Raw genomic sequence first — 17,936 nt, forward strand, 5'->3', positions numbered from 1 at the left:
GAATTTAATTTAATTGCTTTTTAAATTTATAATTTTATTGCATTTCATAAATAAGTACATCCAAAGAAATAATAAAAGAAAACAAAAAAGTGCAAATAAAAAAAGAAAATAAATCCTTTTCAATACAAAAGTCAGGAAAACAACACTGGGAGTTCTTTCGATCTAAAAGAAGTCTACGTTTTTCCTACACGAAAATGTAGTTTTGCCAAATAATGTTACCTCAATAATCAATAAGACAATTTAATCAATCTTGCTCACACAAGCAGAATATTAAGGTAACATTGCTCAGAGGGTCAATTTTCCATAAGAAAATATTTGGAGTGTACCGAGAACAGTCAATAATATTTGAGAAATTGGGTTCACTGAGGGCAAAACTTAAAATTTAATAACAATAAAATTTAACAAACTACCACATCAATGAGAAGAAAAAATCAAATCAAGTTTCAAACCTAACTTTAATAAATTTCATTATCTACAACTAATTAAATACAATAAGACTTGTAAATTTTGTCCAATACTAAAATTTTGTCAACTTTTTGGTATTTACATTTTGCCAGAAAAAAGTTTGCACGGAAAATGTAAAATAATTCCCTAGGAAATCTATTCCCTCCACCTCTTGACTGTAGGATAAATTTAATTTAGGTACCTACCTACTTTTTAAAATAAGTTATTAAAAGTTTCCTACTGTACATATTTGAAATAAATTTTAAATTTCTATCCACGTAGGTACAATATGGTTATCATAATGAGTGTAAATAGAATTGTTTCAATCGATGTTGATACAAGGAAAACTCGATGGATACTACAAAAGAAAGTAATCCACTAAGATTGTTTTACAGTAGGTACCAAAATGTACTTTTTAAAAAGAGATCTACCTACTGAAACTGAATATCGATAAAAACAATGTTTCAAATAAATTCTTAGAGGAGAAAGTTTTAGTTTGAAGTGTCTAAATCTGTAGAAATAAATTACACTTAGATTTTTGTAATTAAAAAGAATTCTTTCACAAGTACAAAATAATGAGTTCAAATCTAGAAATTAAATCAATATCTGTATTTTTTGTACACAAATACGTAATATAAACATAAATTCAACTAAATTATTTACAGACGTAACTATCAGAATTAATATTAGAAGTCATTAATTTGAGTTGACTTCAAATTTTAATTTTAAGGCAACCGAGTGAACGCCTTCTTGAATTAAAAAAAAAAATATTCTAAACAGGCGACAATCTAGACTATATATCTAGAAGATTTAGAAAATCTATATACAAAAGTAATAAAGTATTTTGTACGTATTTTAGCAAATGGGGTAGCATTCCATCAATGCTTTCATATTCATCAAATTTCCTTTTTCCACCAAAAATAAATTAATAGAATTATTCACAAAGTAATTGATTGATCAATTAAAAATAACAAATAAACCATAATAATAAATTTTGTAGCGAACTAAATAATTTAATAATTTATTCTATTTAATTTCTAATAAAATATTTACACTGTAAAAAATGTAAGTAGGGGTAGGTAGATGATTGGGTATATTGAGTACAGAGATTAATCAATTTATTATAGGTAGGTAATTACATAAATTAATACATTTATTTTTTTGACAAGTCAAAATACAAGTTTTCACACTTTAGCACTATTTTCAAAGTGAATGGGGTATCCAATTTAAATATTGTATTTTTCTCAATATGAGAAAGACTACATCAATTATTATTAAACAATGTGCGTTAAAAATACAAAAGAAGGAGAAAATGTCACATCGAGTCTTTACAAGGAATTTTAGCGAACTACGATTGTGACTTTAAATTAGACTACATACTTCATATTTTCTCTCTCAGAAGTACGAGAACATCAGTCAAACTTATCTAGTTTATAAAAGGATTCCCGTTTTATTTTTGAACGCCCAACAATCTAGCTGCGTCTTCTGCAGATTTAGACAAGAGCATCTTATCAATGATCGTTTTGTCGTGGATACCTAGTAAGTTACTTATCAAATCACTTCCCTCATGTTCCCTCTTCGCCCAGAAGTTGACAGGGATGTTAATGATAGAGTTGTTATTGTTGAGGAAATTTTGCGGCACAGGAGCTTCGTCATCACTGTTGAAGTTCTCCTCAGAGTTGGACATTTTGTTGTGCTTCTTGCGATGTCGGAGCATGCTGTGTTTGAGGGTGAACTTTCGTCTACAAATGTCACAGGAGAAAGGCCGCTCGCCCGTGTGAGTCCTCATGTGTCTTCTCAAATCTTCTGCGGACCAGAATCTTCTTAAACAAAATGCACACATGACCTGGAAAAGACGAATCAATAGAAAACTGTTAGTGATGAAATTAATTTAACTTTCGTTGTGCTCTTTCATTTTAAGAGATAAAGCCTTTACGGGATAACTTACAAACATACAATAACACGAAATGATTTTTAATGAAAAGTGAATTTTCTCCTCAAGAGATTCGATATAAAAAAGTGAAAAATTCAAACATCGAACATCTCGGACACACCTAGATTTTCTTCTCATACTCATAATACCTTATCATTGAAACCATTGTAGACGTTATCCCTATGATGTACCATATAGACGTGGAGGTTGAGAAACTGATGGTTCTGGAATAGCAGGTTGCACTTGTCACAGCGAGCTTGATAGTCAGGATGTGTTTCGGTCAGATGAATCTCCAAGTCTTGAAATACCTTATCTATTTTATTATTTCTCTCAAGCACCCAGCGTATACCTACCTACTCATAAAGCTTCCCCCTCCTCCCCCACTCACCTTCTAGATTATCATCGTATCTTGCACTCTCTGGCAGATTGTTTATGAGTTTATGTATTTTATATAATAAATTCTTCTTTATTATGTTCATTATTTATTTTTAAGAAATAGTCATTAAGTTACCTTTATTATAATTCTTTAAATAAATCAAAAGTTTTATAATTTTGTAAATGACTTTTCTTTTTCAAAATCTCTTGTTCTCTCTTCTAGGACCTATATTTAAAGTTCTTTTCTCCATTTCCAATTAGGAGAAAATTAAGAACAAAATACATGGCTGAAAATTTACAATCTAAAATGAATAGAATAAAAATAATTTTTAGTTAATTGAATTTAATTTAATTGCTTTTTAAATTTATAATTTTATTGCATTTCATAAAACTCACCTTCCTATTAGCGTAATCAGGAAATTTCCCCTTGAGTTGCTCCAGATTTTCTTCGCTTGTGTTTGCGTCATCATGGTGTTGTGGTTCCTCCTGTGTTACATTCGCATCTAGCGCTCCCTTTGACACGAGAAGTTGAAACTCGGAAGCGTGGGAGAGTTTGATGTGATCTAATGCTTCTTGTCGTTCAGCGTAGCTTCCTTCGCAGAGGTAACATTTGAAGGGTAAGTCTCCAGACATGTGATATTCCATGGGAGGAGACTTCTTGTCTGATACCTCGATATCTTCACTCCCACTGCCTTGACTCTCCTCATAACCACTATTAGCATCGTCTGATTTCTGATGTTTGCACCAGACATGTTTCTTCAGATTATTGAGAGTGGCAAATGTAGAGCTAGGGCAGTAGACACACTTGAATGGACGCTCTGGTACATTCCGCATCGCAAAGGATTGACTGTCTAATGCTGCTTTATCTCCAACTTCTACTGGAGGGGGAACTTGTCCGCCATGCTTACGAAGTAGATGTCTATCACAGTTAGATTTCGTCGTAAACAGGAGCGGGCAGTGACTGCACTTGTATGGTTTCTGTCCGGTATGCGTAAGGATGTGTCGCCTTAGAGAAGAGGACCAAGGGAATTTTCTATCACAGTAAGGACAAAACACGCGGTTTGGGGCGAGAGAGTAGGCGCTTTTCTTCTTCGGTGGCGCTTCAGTAGAGGAGTTGGCATTGTGCTCGGACTCTGATCTGAAACAAAAGTAACATAAAACAGATATAGTTACGAGTTTCAGACATTCAGGACAGGTGAAGCATTGAGATTAGTCTGCCTACCCTCTTTTTAATGTCGAGAATTGATCTAAGCATAGGGACAACGCAACAATTTGTATTACTGCCCATGCCGGTTTTTTTCTATTAATTTCATTTTCCAAGTAAAAGTACCTATTACTTTATAGAATCTGAGTATTTTACTTACCTATTCTCATCACTGCCGGAGCCATTGCCTTCACTGTTGCTGCCTGCTACCAATCCTTCTTCATCTTCATCACTTCCATCATGGTTGTGTTCTTCTTCGTCATGAAAAAACTGCCGAAATGTCTGAGTAGAAGCATTGTCCAAAAGTCTAGAAACACTTGCCAAATCCAAGGCACCATTATCTTCTTTCTGTTTTGTACTCTGTTTGGTTTGGTCCTCTATTTCTGCTTTCTCCTCCTCAACATCCCCGTTCATACTGTGGTTATCGTTATTATCTACAGATGTTTCATCAATTATCAGTTCCTCTTCTTCTTCCTCTTCCTCCTCATCTTCTTCATCATAATCTTCATTCCCTGTATCATCGTTACGTTCATGAGACTCGAAGTCTTGTTCCATGCGAGACATTTCCTCCTTGTGTTCAGATCGCCTGAAATGGTCCGATAAGGAATCAGAAGATTTCATATTTTCATAATACTTGCCATTCTCTTCGTTAGAAATTACTTTGTTTTTCAGTTGCAAGGAAATGGCAATTCGTACTTCATCGGATATTGACTTCAAACCTTCATTGTTCCCAAAGTTGGGAAGCGTTTTTCCATAATGGTTTATGTCGTCAAATCCATTAGATCCGGTTGGATTAAACCCGGGTACAAGGGGCATTATCTTGTTGTCTCCTCTTTCAGAAAAGCTCAAAAGTTTGTAAGGATGACCACGTCTAGATCCAGATGATCCACCTCTTTGTTTCTGAATCCAGAACTGTGGATGTTGCTGCTTGATGTGTCTCTCCATGTTTGATCTCAGTGTGAATCTTCCTGAGCAATGTTCACAGAAGAAAGGCCTTTCAGTACGGTAACGTCTTTGTTTAGGTTTTGCCTGTAATACGCCATCTTTCAGCACCATTTTCACTGAAGATGATGCACTAGACGGAGTTTTCACAGGCAAGTTTTCATTATTGTTATTGTTGGCGTTGTTTTGCACAGGTAAGGCAGGGTTTTCCAAGGGCTTTTTATCGAATTGATTTTTTGTTTCCATTCTTTTATTGTACTCGGCGAGAGCTTGTTGTTGTATTGCGTGAATTCTTTCTGCAGCAGATGCCATTGCTATCTGATCCATAACTCCTCTGGAATTAAGTTGCATTCCTCGGAAAATATCTTTTTGAAATTGATCTTTAGCACCGTTCATGTTTGGAGGTTGAAACCCTAGTGGTAACATGGGCGTTGGGAAAAAGTAGGGGTGAAATGCAGCAGGCAAATTGGGAGGGAATGGTCGATTTTCAACCAGATCGTAAAGCTGATTGATTTGATTTTTGACATAGAGTCCCGTCATATCTACCGGATTCTGATCTACTGAATTTGGTTCCTTAGGTTCTTCTTTTACTTTAGATTCAATTGGTACAATGTAAGATGGACTGTGACTAGATTCAATACTTTGTAAGGGTTCTGTTGTTTTTATCGACAAGTCTTGAGGTTTCTCTTCATCGCTTTTAGCAGCAGTTTGTAAGATTTGTTGATTTTTCTTGCTCAGATCAAGAACATCAACACTCAGATCAAGAGGTGTCTCCTCAATAGTTTTCGGTTCAGTTTTAATCATTTTCTCCTCTACTATTTCTTCTTCCTCTTCGTCTGATGTCATGGCACTCACATCTAATCCTCTCCTTTCGGGGCTTTCATCTAACCAATCAGATGAGTTCATTGAACAATTCATAATACTGTTTGCACTTTTCAGACTTTCTGCAGTTTCAGTAGGTGGCACTTTTGTTTTTTCCGAGATGAGTGAACTTACTCGGACTCGACTTTTCAGAAGACCAATACTATCTTTTAGGGAGTCAGAGAAAAGTGACTTCTTAAATTCTTCTTTAGAATAGTAACTGGACTGATCTGAGAAATCATTGGTTGGGTCTTCTGAGGGATGATAAATGATGGACTTCTTAACATCTTCTCTGGTCATTTTCGAATGTCTATTTCGTAAATGTCTCTCGCAATTTGCTTTTGTGGTGAAAGCATAACGACAAATACTGCATTCGTACGGTCGATCACCATTGTGGGTTCTCATGTGTCGGAGCAAAGCAGATTTATCAGTGCTTGAGTGTGGACACATGTTACATCTGTATGGATCGTTAATACTACCAGGACAACTATTCAAATGAACTCTGTTGTGACCTTTGAGAGCTCTCAAGTTTGGGAAAATGGATGAACACAATCGACATGGGAATTCACCACGAAGTTTCATCTTACGAAACTCAGCAGCAAAGCAGTCTTGTTGCTCTTCATCTCCACATGATGAGTCCATGGGAGAAATGTCTACACTGTTTGGCTCTGGCGACTTTGATAGATCTGCGATAAGATGTGTTGTAGACGTGTTGGTTATAATACTTTGTATATCAGCAAGATCTCTGTTTTCCACTCCATTGGACAGACTTTTATTGGCATGTTGACTAATGTTTTTGAGATCTAAACCACTGAAAAATTCGTCCCGCTTTTTCTCATCTTCGACAGAACTTTCAGAACAATTTCTCTTGGACTTTACACTACTGAGATCAGTTGCAGAATAATTTTCATTCGAGGAGGTTTCCCCATCAGATGCGACGCAACTTTTGTAATGAATGGCTAGATCATTGCTATTGGAAAATTCTAAGAAGCACTTTTCACATTTTAAATCATGAGCTAATCCATTTGTTGTGCTTTTTCCTGACAATATTTGGGATTCTTTTATCAATCCAGCCAAATCAGGGATTGTTATTTTCCGGCCGTTGAAACCATTGTAGACGTTATCCCTATGATGCACCATATAGACGTGGAGGTTGAGAAATTGATGGTTCTGGAATAGCAGGTTGCACTTGTCACAGCGAGCTTGATAGTCAGGATGTGTTTCGGTCAGATGAATCTCCAAGTCTTGAATAGAAGGCTCCTCAGTGTTGCATACAGGACAGACGAAATGGTCCAGACCTCGTGAAATGACATCCTTGCATTTGTCATGTAGGTTATTGTTGTCAATAGTGTTGGAGGTATTGTTGTTATTATATTCCGAGTCAGAGAACTTCCTCTTCTTCTCATTTGTACTAGGAGAGCTGCTATGCTCATCATAGCTATCAACACTACCATTACTATCATGACTCCAGTAGTCATCAGTGGATGAGTTTAGATTCTTGGCTTGATGATTGGCTCTCACATGCCTGTGCATATTTCCATTTGTTGTGAATGTCAGACTACAATATTTGCACTTGAAAGGACGTTCACCAGTGTGAATCAGAATATGGCGATCCAATGAGTTTGCTGAGCCCAACATCTTATGGCAGATTTTACACGAGAATCTTGATTTGTTATCGGGGGAAATGCTGTCAGCTCCGTTGTTGTGAGATCTCAAGTGAAATGTGAATTCATTGGCGGATAAGAAAATTGCTTTGCAAATCCAACACTCGAATTCTTCTTTGTCCGTTGTGATGCGGGCCGAACTTATCTGTAACAGGAGAAATTAAAACGTGGAGAATTAATTATAAGGAAGCACACACCAAGCACCAAGTAATACTTGGGTATAAAAAGTGTGATAATGTGTTAATTCCCATAGGCCTTTGGACTACCTACATCAACTATAAAATTTCAAAAGTCTAAAAAATGATATTGTAGAGGGATTTAGAAAATAAAATAAATAAATAAATAAAAAATATTAGGTAGGTAGGTAGATAATAAAAAGTGGTCAGAGATGTTGCCTAGAATTTCTAAAAAATAATCATTTCACATTGCATAATCCGTGCAACTTCCAGGCGGTAATATAAACAAGCATTCAAAAACATTTTAACAGAGAAATAAATGAACAGCATGGAATAGTAGTAAAAGTTCAACAGTCCGAATACAGGAGGTGGATTTTTTTTTTTTTCAAAGTTGCCTTGTTCAAAAAATAATTCAATTTATTTCTTCTTTTAGCTCATGAAAATTCAGAAAAGCACATTTCTACCAATGCTAATCGTTGCAAAATTAGTGGATGTGCCAAATTTACCTACTTTGTTCTTTGAAGAATGAACACTTTTATAACACGTTCAAAATACCTATGAATTTAAAAATCCGAACATACCTATCTGTTCTTACCTATAAAATTTATATTTAATATGTTGTTTTAAATAGGTACCTAAGTAGGAACACTATAGAACTACAGATACCTACAATATGGAATATTAGAACATCGTAAAAAATAGTACAATGATATAATTTTACAATACAGAGTTATAAATTTATTTCCCACAGAAAATTATGAATCTTCAAGTTTTTTGTCCCATGTATTTGTTTTTATAGCAGAACAGTCTAGATTAGTATTTCCCAAGATGATGTGCGTATTCGAATTAATCATAACTAGATATGGGCTATGAGTAGGTAAGTATTTGTAACAAGCAGATAGATACCTACTCAATCAAATTAATACGATCTAAAGATATTTAGGTAAGTTAGATTGTACACTACGTGCGACATGCATAAAACATAGTTACCTAATACCAAAAAAAGTTGAGATGTAGCAAAAAAAAAGTTGGGTCCTTTTGTTGTGTGCGACTGTAATCGTCATTGTACGAACGAAACGATTAATTTGAATTCGTACAATGATGATTGAAATTTTTTTATCCGAAGTAGGCGGTTTAACGATCGTCCTATCAGTAAATCAGCAGTGCAATAGTCCTAAAATATTAAAATGGACGCGGCACATGAGGGATCAGGAAGAGACCGCCTTAACATAATCAGTAAATCAGTCAAAATGCCCGCCACAAATCACAAAAATCCCACAGAAATCTTATTGCTTCAAAGAAAATCTATGTCGAAAGATTGAATAACTCACGAAGTCGGACAGATAAGAAGAAGGTAATGTTTGAAGTCATCATGCGAAAGCGGTTTGAAGCTACAAAAAAATTTAGCTAGGTAAGTACATACATAATTTAAATCGAGATAATTATTATGGAAAATATTAACACCTAGGCTTATGTACGTAGTGAAGATAAAAAAAAAATGTAAAATGATAAAATAAAACGATAAATAATAAATAAATAAATACCTAATACATGATAATAAAAAAAGACCCCAGCAAAAATAAAATGATTACCTGTTAATATGACTAAATAATACGAGAAGAATTTAAACAATCACAAAATTAAATAAGTTGGAAATAAATTGGGATGAAACTAAACAATAAATAATATACACTTTTCCTAATTCGATATTGCACAAATACACTAATAAAAAAAAGGAGGTAATTTAAACAACTTATAAAAATAATATAATTATTAGAAAAAAATAGGTAGTAACTTTATTTATTAGAGAAAATAAATTAATAAAAAATTGGTAAATCACGATATATTTAAGATTAAAATAAATTAAAAAATCAGTCGGTAACTAAGATTAAAATTATTGGAGATGAAAAATGCACGAAGGATGTCAGCCAGAAACTAAAACAAGAAGACGATGACATGTGACTAAATGGAAAGCTAAAGGATCTAGGACCCTTGCAAGAGGTGAAGATCCTTGTTGCTAAAAATAATAAAATGGTAAGGCTAATGGTGTCCTCAATGTCCTCAAGAGAAGAAACAAAGAATCTATAAAGAGACGCCAATAACTCTATCTTTGGAATTTCCTTCGACCAGTTTTGATAAAATCCGAGAAGAAACAAAGAATCTATAAAGAGACGCCAATAACTCTATCTTTGGAATTTCCTTCGACCAGTTTTGATAAAATCCGACAAGATCGAGTCTTTTGTCTTTAAAAATAAAACTATTTGAAGATGGGAAACGATCTACCTGAAATCTCGCTCTACTCAGCGACCGTTACTTTGTTTGTACCTTTGCTAATGATGGGTGATGATCTATTTCCAAGGGACTCTGAAGCCTTCGTAAAAGGGACATACCTGAGTAATTATAAATAAATGCCAAAGACATTGCTCCAGAGTTAAAAGTCATTGGAAGGACTTCCAGCAGAAGTGTAGAAGACAGTTATGAGGTTTGTGATATGTGGGATTATGAAATCTTTCATCGCAACAAAGTTTAAATAGGTATTTTGATTGCTATCTTTCTACATTTTTATTTCAAAACTGACTTTGTTTCAAATTGAACTTACCAAAAGTTGACTCTTGTGCTTTTCGGACAGCCTGTCATGGTCTAGTGGACGACAGTTATGAGTTATGAGGTTTGTGATATGTGGGATTATGAAATCTTTCATCGCAACAAAGTTTACGAGTTTTATTTCAAAACTGACTTTGTTTCAAATTGAACTTACCAAAAGTTGACTCTTGTGCTTTTCGGACAGCCTGTCATGGTCTAGTGGAGACGCATCGCTTAGATCTGAAACATGAAATTTGGTTAAATGTAGAAAACTTACTTTAAAATGCGCTAAACACAAAATACCTATAAGTTAGGAAAGCAGCATCAGCCCGCCGATGTGGAGATTTTGTAATATGTCAATCATGTATGTCTATCTGCATACCAAATACATATTTACATACGTATTAATTTTTATCGGTTCCTAATAAAATTAAGAACCAAGCTCAGGAGGAACTTTGCCTCTTATTTCTAGGGCTCTCTTTTATCCAGATAAAACCAGGTTCGACTCCAGAGTTCAGAAAGAATCTAAAGAATTCTAGATCAACTTACCCTCAGACTTGATGATGAAGTTGAGTGCCCTGTTTTCCGATTGAACTGATAAGGTCGTCATAATTCAATGTTCAGCATAAGACATATTCTGAAACAAGAAAAATTGAATTTTGAAATTAATTATCATACCATCTCCTAAAAAATAAATACAAATACAATAAAACCCTCAAATTAAAATACCTAACAGTCCTAACACTATTAAAATCGGTTGGTAGATCAATCAATGAGGAAATGAGCCAACGTTTTAAAGATGTTCCAAATGACTGCTGATTTGAAACTAAATATGTGAATTAGGAAATCAATCTAAATCAGTTTAATTAAGAGATCGAAATTTCAATCACTTACTTTAATTTAATTAAGAGTACATTGATGAAATTTTGATCCATGTTACTTCAACTAGCCGATTTATACTCAGAGCGCAATGAACCAATATTTTGTTGAGATGAAAGGACATTCATTATTGTTTGTAGACATATTCGTAAATGTGTAAATACATAGGTAAGTAATTACATACATATAATTATAGAGAGTAGGAAAAACCACCTTTTCACTTAGCTCTCTCTCGCTCTCTCTCTCTTTCTCTCTATTTCTCTCTCTCTCTCTCGCTCTCTTTTCTCAAAGGAGAATATAGAATAGAATAGAATAGAATATGTTTTATTTGCACATAAAATACATTGAAGTACATTGTACAATGGTCAATTTCTATATAAAATTCATATAAGATAAATATAAGTGAGATAAATATATATAGTGAGATAAATATATAATTCATATAAGATAAATATTCATATAAGATAAATTCATAGAAGATAAATATAAATATAAAATATTCATATAAGAGAAAAAGATTGCATGAAAAAAACGTATGGAAAAAATTACACAGTTTCCTCCTCCTCCACCTCCACCACCTCCTCCTCCTCTCCTGTCACTCATTTCCCGTAAACCTATTACATTTAGATAATGATAACTATCCAGGAGATCGCTAGACCAAAACAAAGAGGGGGGTGGCACACGCCACCTGGCCCTCTGCATAATCATAATCACATAATGTCCCCATAAACTATCATAAAAAAATAACAAGGGGTGAAACAGCGGTGAGGGAAAATCATAACGCACACCTGAGATAAGAGTACGGTCGGTACACCTTTTTCCTTTCCGTACAAAGAGGTATCTTTGTATAAAAAGGGAAAAAATGATGAAATAGCTTCCCCAGAAAGTAGAAGTCCACAGATTCCAGAAAAACTATCCGATGCAAATGAAGAGATAGTATATTTCAGGATTTCGGTTTTAATTCCTAGAAATCTTTTCTCCTCAGCAGCTAAGAGCAAGCGGCTATTTTTATGGAAAAGATCTCTGTAGAAATAATCCAGAAAAAAAGCCCCTACGGCGCGGCTCCCACAAAGGCCCTTCGGCCCAAAATCTAGGGGACAATTTTCCTATACGTATAAGTAGACATGTCTGTCAAATTAATTTCATCAAAATCGGTAAAATCGTTCGCGAGTTACGGTGAAACTAGTCCTAAGAATACTCAGACAAAAAGGAAAATCCTAGAGGAAAATTGTATCCTCTATTTACTCTGTTACGAACCAACCTACCTACCTATCTGTTATATTTTCTCTTATCTAACGAGTCAAAAAAAGCAGAAAGTCTTTCGAGAGAAAAAAGCGATGTAATTAATTATCTATCAGAGAGGAAAAGGTGTGGAAAGCCAATTTCGTATACAATAGAGGCTTTTTAATCTACTTTTTTTCTCCTATCTGTGCGCTCCCCCTTTTCAATCATTCGTTTTCAATTAAGCGTGAATTTTCCTGAAGCTGACTTTTCCCGTCATGGTGTAAGCTTGGTTCGATGCTTTTTTCACCTGCCTGGAGTGGGGGTAAAAGTTTCCACATTGGGAACTTTTAGAGAGAATTTTTCCCGATGTGTTACTGAAATCACTTCGTTATCTGAACCTAAGCGTTCTTTTTCAAAGTTTTCAAGAATCGGGTTGTATCTATCTACCTAGCCTAGCTTAATAAGTCTAAAAATAGTTACGATACACTATTTCATCCATAAATCTATAAATCATTAAATATTTATTTATGGTGAAGCTAAAAACACCAGTATTTCACAGATCTCTTAACTCAGGTTGCTTTACAAAAGGTTTTATTTCATACCAATTATTATTACTTTTTCAGGAATTATTATTAATTTTTCAGGAAAAAAATACACACATAAACTGCTTTATTTAAAAGTAAACTAAAAAGTCAAAATGTCACAAAGTTGACGTCAATTTACGACTTACCCAATTAAAACAAAAAAGGAAATCACAAAAAAGGGTTTTGTTTTTCACACAAATATTTCGTCTGCTAAAACACAAAGCTCAGAACGCCATTTTGTAGAATGTAAGATGAAATCTTGATTAGCATTATTTTCTTTTCCAAGATATTTTATCCACCCTTTTCCACTTCTTCTTCTCCTTTTTAAAAGTTTCCAGTCACGCTCTTCTTGGATTTGAAAACTTCCATAAAATGAAATCTCATGGAAGATTTATACGGGGCTGCATATTATTGCGCATGCTAGCGAAGAAATCTTCAATTTATTTTAATCTTTTCCTGGGAAAAGCTTCTCCTACTTTTCTCAGAAGACTTGGCTGTGATATTGTACGTTTTCTCTTATGTACGGTGTATATTCTGCCCTCTTTCTTGGATTTAAAAGAAGAAAGGAGAAGCTAGGTTGGGTATACGAGAAGGTACTTCGATTTTTCTCTTATGTATACCTTTAATGATTCTGTGAAATTTATTTACCTATTTATATTTAACTAATGAAACTATATTAGAATCTATTTATTTTCACCAAAAACCTGCAACAAGAAAAATTCAAGATGAAAATGGTATTCCTCATTCGCGAAAAATTGGCATCAGTTTATGAAAAATAAATAAACGAAGGGAATTCAGCTAAAAAATCGTTACTTCCAAGTTCTAAGGTACCATTAAACATAGAACGTTAAGCTGGTTCAACACACTCTAAATTTTACCGGTGTTTACAGTTTTCAGAGACAGGTGTTGTGGGGGTTTCAACCTAAGCAGGTGAAATGAGGGTGTAAGGCACTCGCCAAGAGGGAAAACTACACACGTAGGTAAACTAGGTATGTACATCTACATGCGTTTTTTTTTTCTTCTTCTTCTTCTTCTTCTTCTTCTTCTTCTTCCTCTTCTTTTTTTTAGCTAGGTAGGTACCTACCTATTGTTTGTATGATGATGGCAAGAGAAGAATGTTTCAGACACGACAAATGGATATAAATGTTCGTGGCGTGATGTTTTTATCTTATCGTGATACTCATCCCTGATGCTACCCGGACGAAATTCGTCCGGTGGGAACGGAAGACGAAGATCGGGAAATTAAATTGGTCCCGTTTTTTGTGTGTATCATTTTGTCTAACTTTTCATTATCTCTATTTTATCTATTTCTCTTTCTCTCTCTCTCTCTCTCTCTCTCTCTCTCTCTCTCTTCCTCATTTGGATAGGTATGTTATTAATTGAGATGTAAATCATTTTTTTGGTGGATGTTCTAAATTTACCAAAATTTCAATAATTTATCCAGTAGTGGATTTCTAGATTATTTGCCCAACATACCACCATTTTCAATTGATGCAGAATGAGAGGGTAGCAGGAGAAAGGTTTTTAATTATTTTTTTTTTATTTTAGTGCATCATCAGGGACATTTTTTTTAGAACTCATAGACACTATTAACTACATAAAAAACACAAATAACTTTTACTCTTCATTGTGTTCTGCTTTTCAAGATGAATCTTCACAAAGTCACGTCAGAATCTATCAATATACATAAAAAACATTTTCATCAAAACTGCCACAACATTCATGACAATCCAGATGACCGTTTATTCCATGACAATTCCAGTCATGACTGTCACAAAAACTGTTCGGGAAAATACAGCACAATCTCATTTAGAGGCAGTTTGTTTTGGTCTCTTTCGGTCACCATGGTAACCACATCAATAGGATGAGAACTTTGAGAACTCCGGGGGAAATAACGACTGAAAAAAATAGACAGCTGTGGGAAAAGCTGAAAGATAGTATCACGAGAGAGAGAGGGAGAGAAGAGAGAGAGAGGATTAATGAGGAAGGAGAGAGAGAGAGAGAGAGAGAGAGACGCAGAGGTACATCAGGCTAATCGATAACTATGTACCTATGTATAAATAAACATAAACTATACATAGAAATAGATAAAGGTGAACATTGTATGAATAACACCTTGCCTAGAAGAGTTGGGGCTAAAAAAGCTAGAGAATACGAGAGAGAGAGAGAGAGAGAGAGAGAGAGAGAGTGCTAGAGAGTGGTCGATCGGTAATCGAGAGTTTGCGGGGGTTGAATCCAGTTTTCAACAGCGTATATACGTCCCGCACCTCAGAGCCAATTCGACAAAAGTATGAGGTACAGAAACAACAACCTTTGCCAGCAAAAAAAAAAAAGTTAAGGTACAATGAACAAAAAATAAATAAATCCAAACAGGATGAGATTTTAAAATAATGTGTCGTGGGACTTCATACTTAATTTTCTTTTTGCGTCAAAGAGAATCAAACGAACGAAAAAAACCCATTCTCTTTTTGCACTATGCAAAATTCGTACACATTAAGTTTCGCCAAAAAAAGAATTTGAATTGTAAATTTTGGCCGTACTTTTCTGTCCATTATTGAAGAGAGGGAATGTTTGAATGTACAATTGTACATAGAATGGGGTTTCTAACGTTAATAGGCTTTTCACACGTCAACTTGGGGGTTGTTAATACCTTTATGACGGACATTATGCGAATGGAAATAAGCCGAGTACCTCTACATTACCAGGTACTATAATCACCACTTAATATAAAAACTTAATAGAGGTCCTTCAATTCCATAAGTATTTCGCGAAATATTATTCCCCAGTTTGAAATGGTCCCGAAAATTTCTTCAAACATTTTTTTAGTGGACTTTCTTTCAATAAATGGACAGCAAGCAGAAAAGAACCAAAGAGGTCCAAGTCAGACCGTCAGAATCCATTAGTATGAGGACAAGAACCATCCAAAAGCAATTCCCCTAATGGATGGTTCTTTTCTGCTTATGCTGTCCAAATTTGCCTCTGTAAAATGTATAGCTTCTTTAGAAGTGTGAGTAGTGAGTACCTTATGTTGTGCTGTAATTTCGTCACTCGACAAGTACAAATGAATAACCTCTAGATAGGTACCTAGAGTTGTGTATTATTGTCATACAAATTGGTGTTGTCATTTTGCCTGAAACAGACTAATGAACCCTCACATGCAACTAGAAATGCACCCCGTCCAGATAGAAGGACAAGAAGGATAATTTCACCTTTCTCAAGAATCCCCCTTTTTATATTTTATGAGTCTTTCTCTCAGGTGAAACTTTTATAGAGGTGCCAAGCTGCCAAGAAATCATTAAAAATTTATATGGGAGTTTTTTTTTTCAAAATAGACATGAAAAGAAAAAGCTTCATATATTGTGTGGAAAAATAAAATGGCCGGGAGAGGGTTCTCGACAAAAGTTTATAGTCCTGAGATGCTCGAGCACCTCTTCAGTGTTTCGATCTTGGATCGATCGGAAGGATAGAACGGGAAGTAGATACACCGGAAAGTGACAGTCGCAAAGAAGAAAAAATTGGAATGTCTGGACTCTGGAACCGAATTGGAAATTTAAAACTGCTACGTACCAGACGAAAAATGTAAATAAATGGGAAGTTCTTTTTGGAATGATCGTACCAAAGTACAACACCTAGGGACTCTTACGAGTATGCCCGGTCTTACCATAGAGGGTTTTCAGTTAATCCAAAGTTTAAGAAATACTGGCCTATGTAAATCAAATGGGATCGCCCATTAAAGGTACAGTGTATTGATAGGGTATCTACTAAAAAAGTATTGAAGTCTAATACCAACAGTAAAGGTAAAGGCTTTTGGTGACATTCGAATTCCGACGAAAACCCAAAGATGTGCATTAGAGCGGAGTGAAGAGCTCAGTCCATTGTTACATAAATAAATAATGAATATTCCTCTAGCAGCTAGCACAAGCAGTTTTATTGTAAACTTTAATACAGGGATACAAAGCTGTTTCCATGGTTACAAACTTTCAATACAATGTGGAAGAAAATGTTTTTTTTTTTTTTTTTTTTTTTTTTTTTTAAAAATTTGTAGTTTCCATAGGGAGTCAGAAAGATGTAGTTCAAAGTTTTCCCATAATACTGTAGGTAATTTCGTTCAGGACAGCCACACTACTATCACGTGAAAGGTCGTAATGATAGTGTGTTTCTACCTTAACCCAGCCGTCTAAACAAGGTCTCAAGCTGTGTCCACACTGTCCACACATAGCCGACGACCGTTGACTATGTGTGGACAGAGCTTTTTAATGCTCACATTGTTTTTTACTTTTTTTATTTATTAATTTTTTTTTTCTAAATGTTCCACCGCCGTTTTTTTTTCGTAGCGATGAAACAACTGCTACATTGGACGCTTGTGGCCTGTGTCGTAGCATGCCCATCCCGTAGTATGCCTCTCATCAGATGGGCGAGAAGAGACACAATACTTCCCATTTAGGTGCTGGGTCAACACGAGAACACCAGAAGGTAACCCGTTGAAATATTTGTTTAGCTCCGCCTTTGAGAGAAAAATCCCGGGGAACAAACTTGCTCTCTCGCAGCTTTCGCCTTTTTCTCTCACAAAACGTGGTAGTCTCCTAACGCGTAACTTGGTACATGAACATGATGGAAAAACCTTGCAAGTTTTGCTTAACGAAAACGCAAAAAGTAAGAGCCGAGACAGCAAGTAGCTGGCATATTATATCCTACAATTTATTGATCTATGTAAAGATCTAAATAATAAGGATTAGGAAATCTGTAACACCTGAACCAATTTGCAAAAGAAGTAAAATCCCCGATAATCAACCAATGGATCAAAATTCAAAAAGGCTCAACCTTTATATGGATTTACTCCCTATCAATAAATACCTACATGGATTTAGTAGGTGTAAAACACATGGCTAACACTGTCAATATCACACGATCAAGATGCAGGTTTATGAAAAGAAAAAAAATCTCTTGATAACCAATCAGATGGAAGAACATCTTACAAGAAGAATCTCAGCCTCTGTGAAATGAAATGGTTTGAAATAAAATGGAGAACACGAAGCATAAAGAAAGAATAAAAACAAGAAACTAGTG

At 34.9% G+C, this 17,936-nt stretch overlaps 1 protein-coding gene across 3 annotated transcripts in view; it reads right to left on the reverse strand.

Annotated features, from left to right (window-relative positions):
- Positions 1–116: 116 nt before the first annotated feature.
- Positions 117–17,936, reverse strand: part of LOC103511542 (ras-responsive element-binding protein 1) — a 42,111-nt gene continuing 24,291 nt past the window's right edge. For all 3 annotated transcript variants that reach the window (XM_026825246.1, XM_026825251.1, XM_017445070.2), the window contains 5 exons: positions 10,732–10,819; positions 10,358–10,422; positions 4,117–7,568; positions 3,149–3,890; positions 117–2,290 (listed from right to left, as the gene is read on the reverse strand). In XM_026825246.1, coding sequence (XP_026681047.1) covers positions 1,895–2,290; positions 3,149–3,890; positions 4,117–7,568; positions 10,358–10,422; positions 10,732–10,792 — 4,716 coding nt within the window. In that variant the 5' untranslated portion in view covers positions 10,793–10,819 and the 3' untranslated portion in view covers positions 117–1,894. The remainder of the gene's footprint in view (positions 2,291–3,148; positions 3,891–4,116; positions 7,569–10,357; positions 10,423–10,731; positions 10,820–17,936) is intronic.

This window comes from Diaphorina citri, unplaced genomic scaffold (assembly GCF_000475195.1).
Source record: "Diaphorina citri unplaced genomic scaffold, Diaci psyllid genome assembly version 1.1 scaffold33, whole genome shotgun sequence".
NCBI lineage: Eukaryota > Metazoa > Arthropoda > Insecta > Hemiptera > Psyllidae > Diaphorina > Diaphorina citri.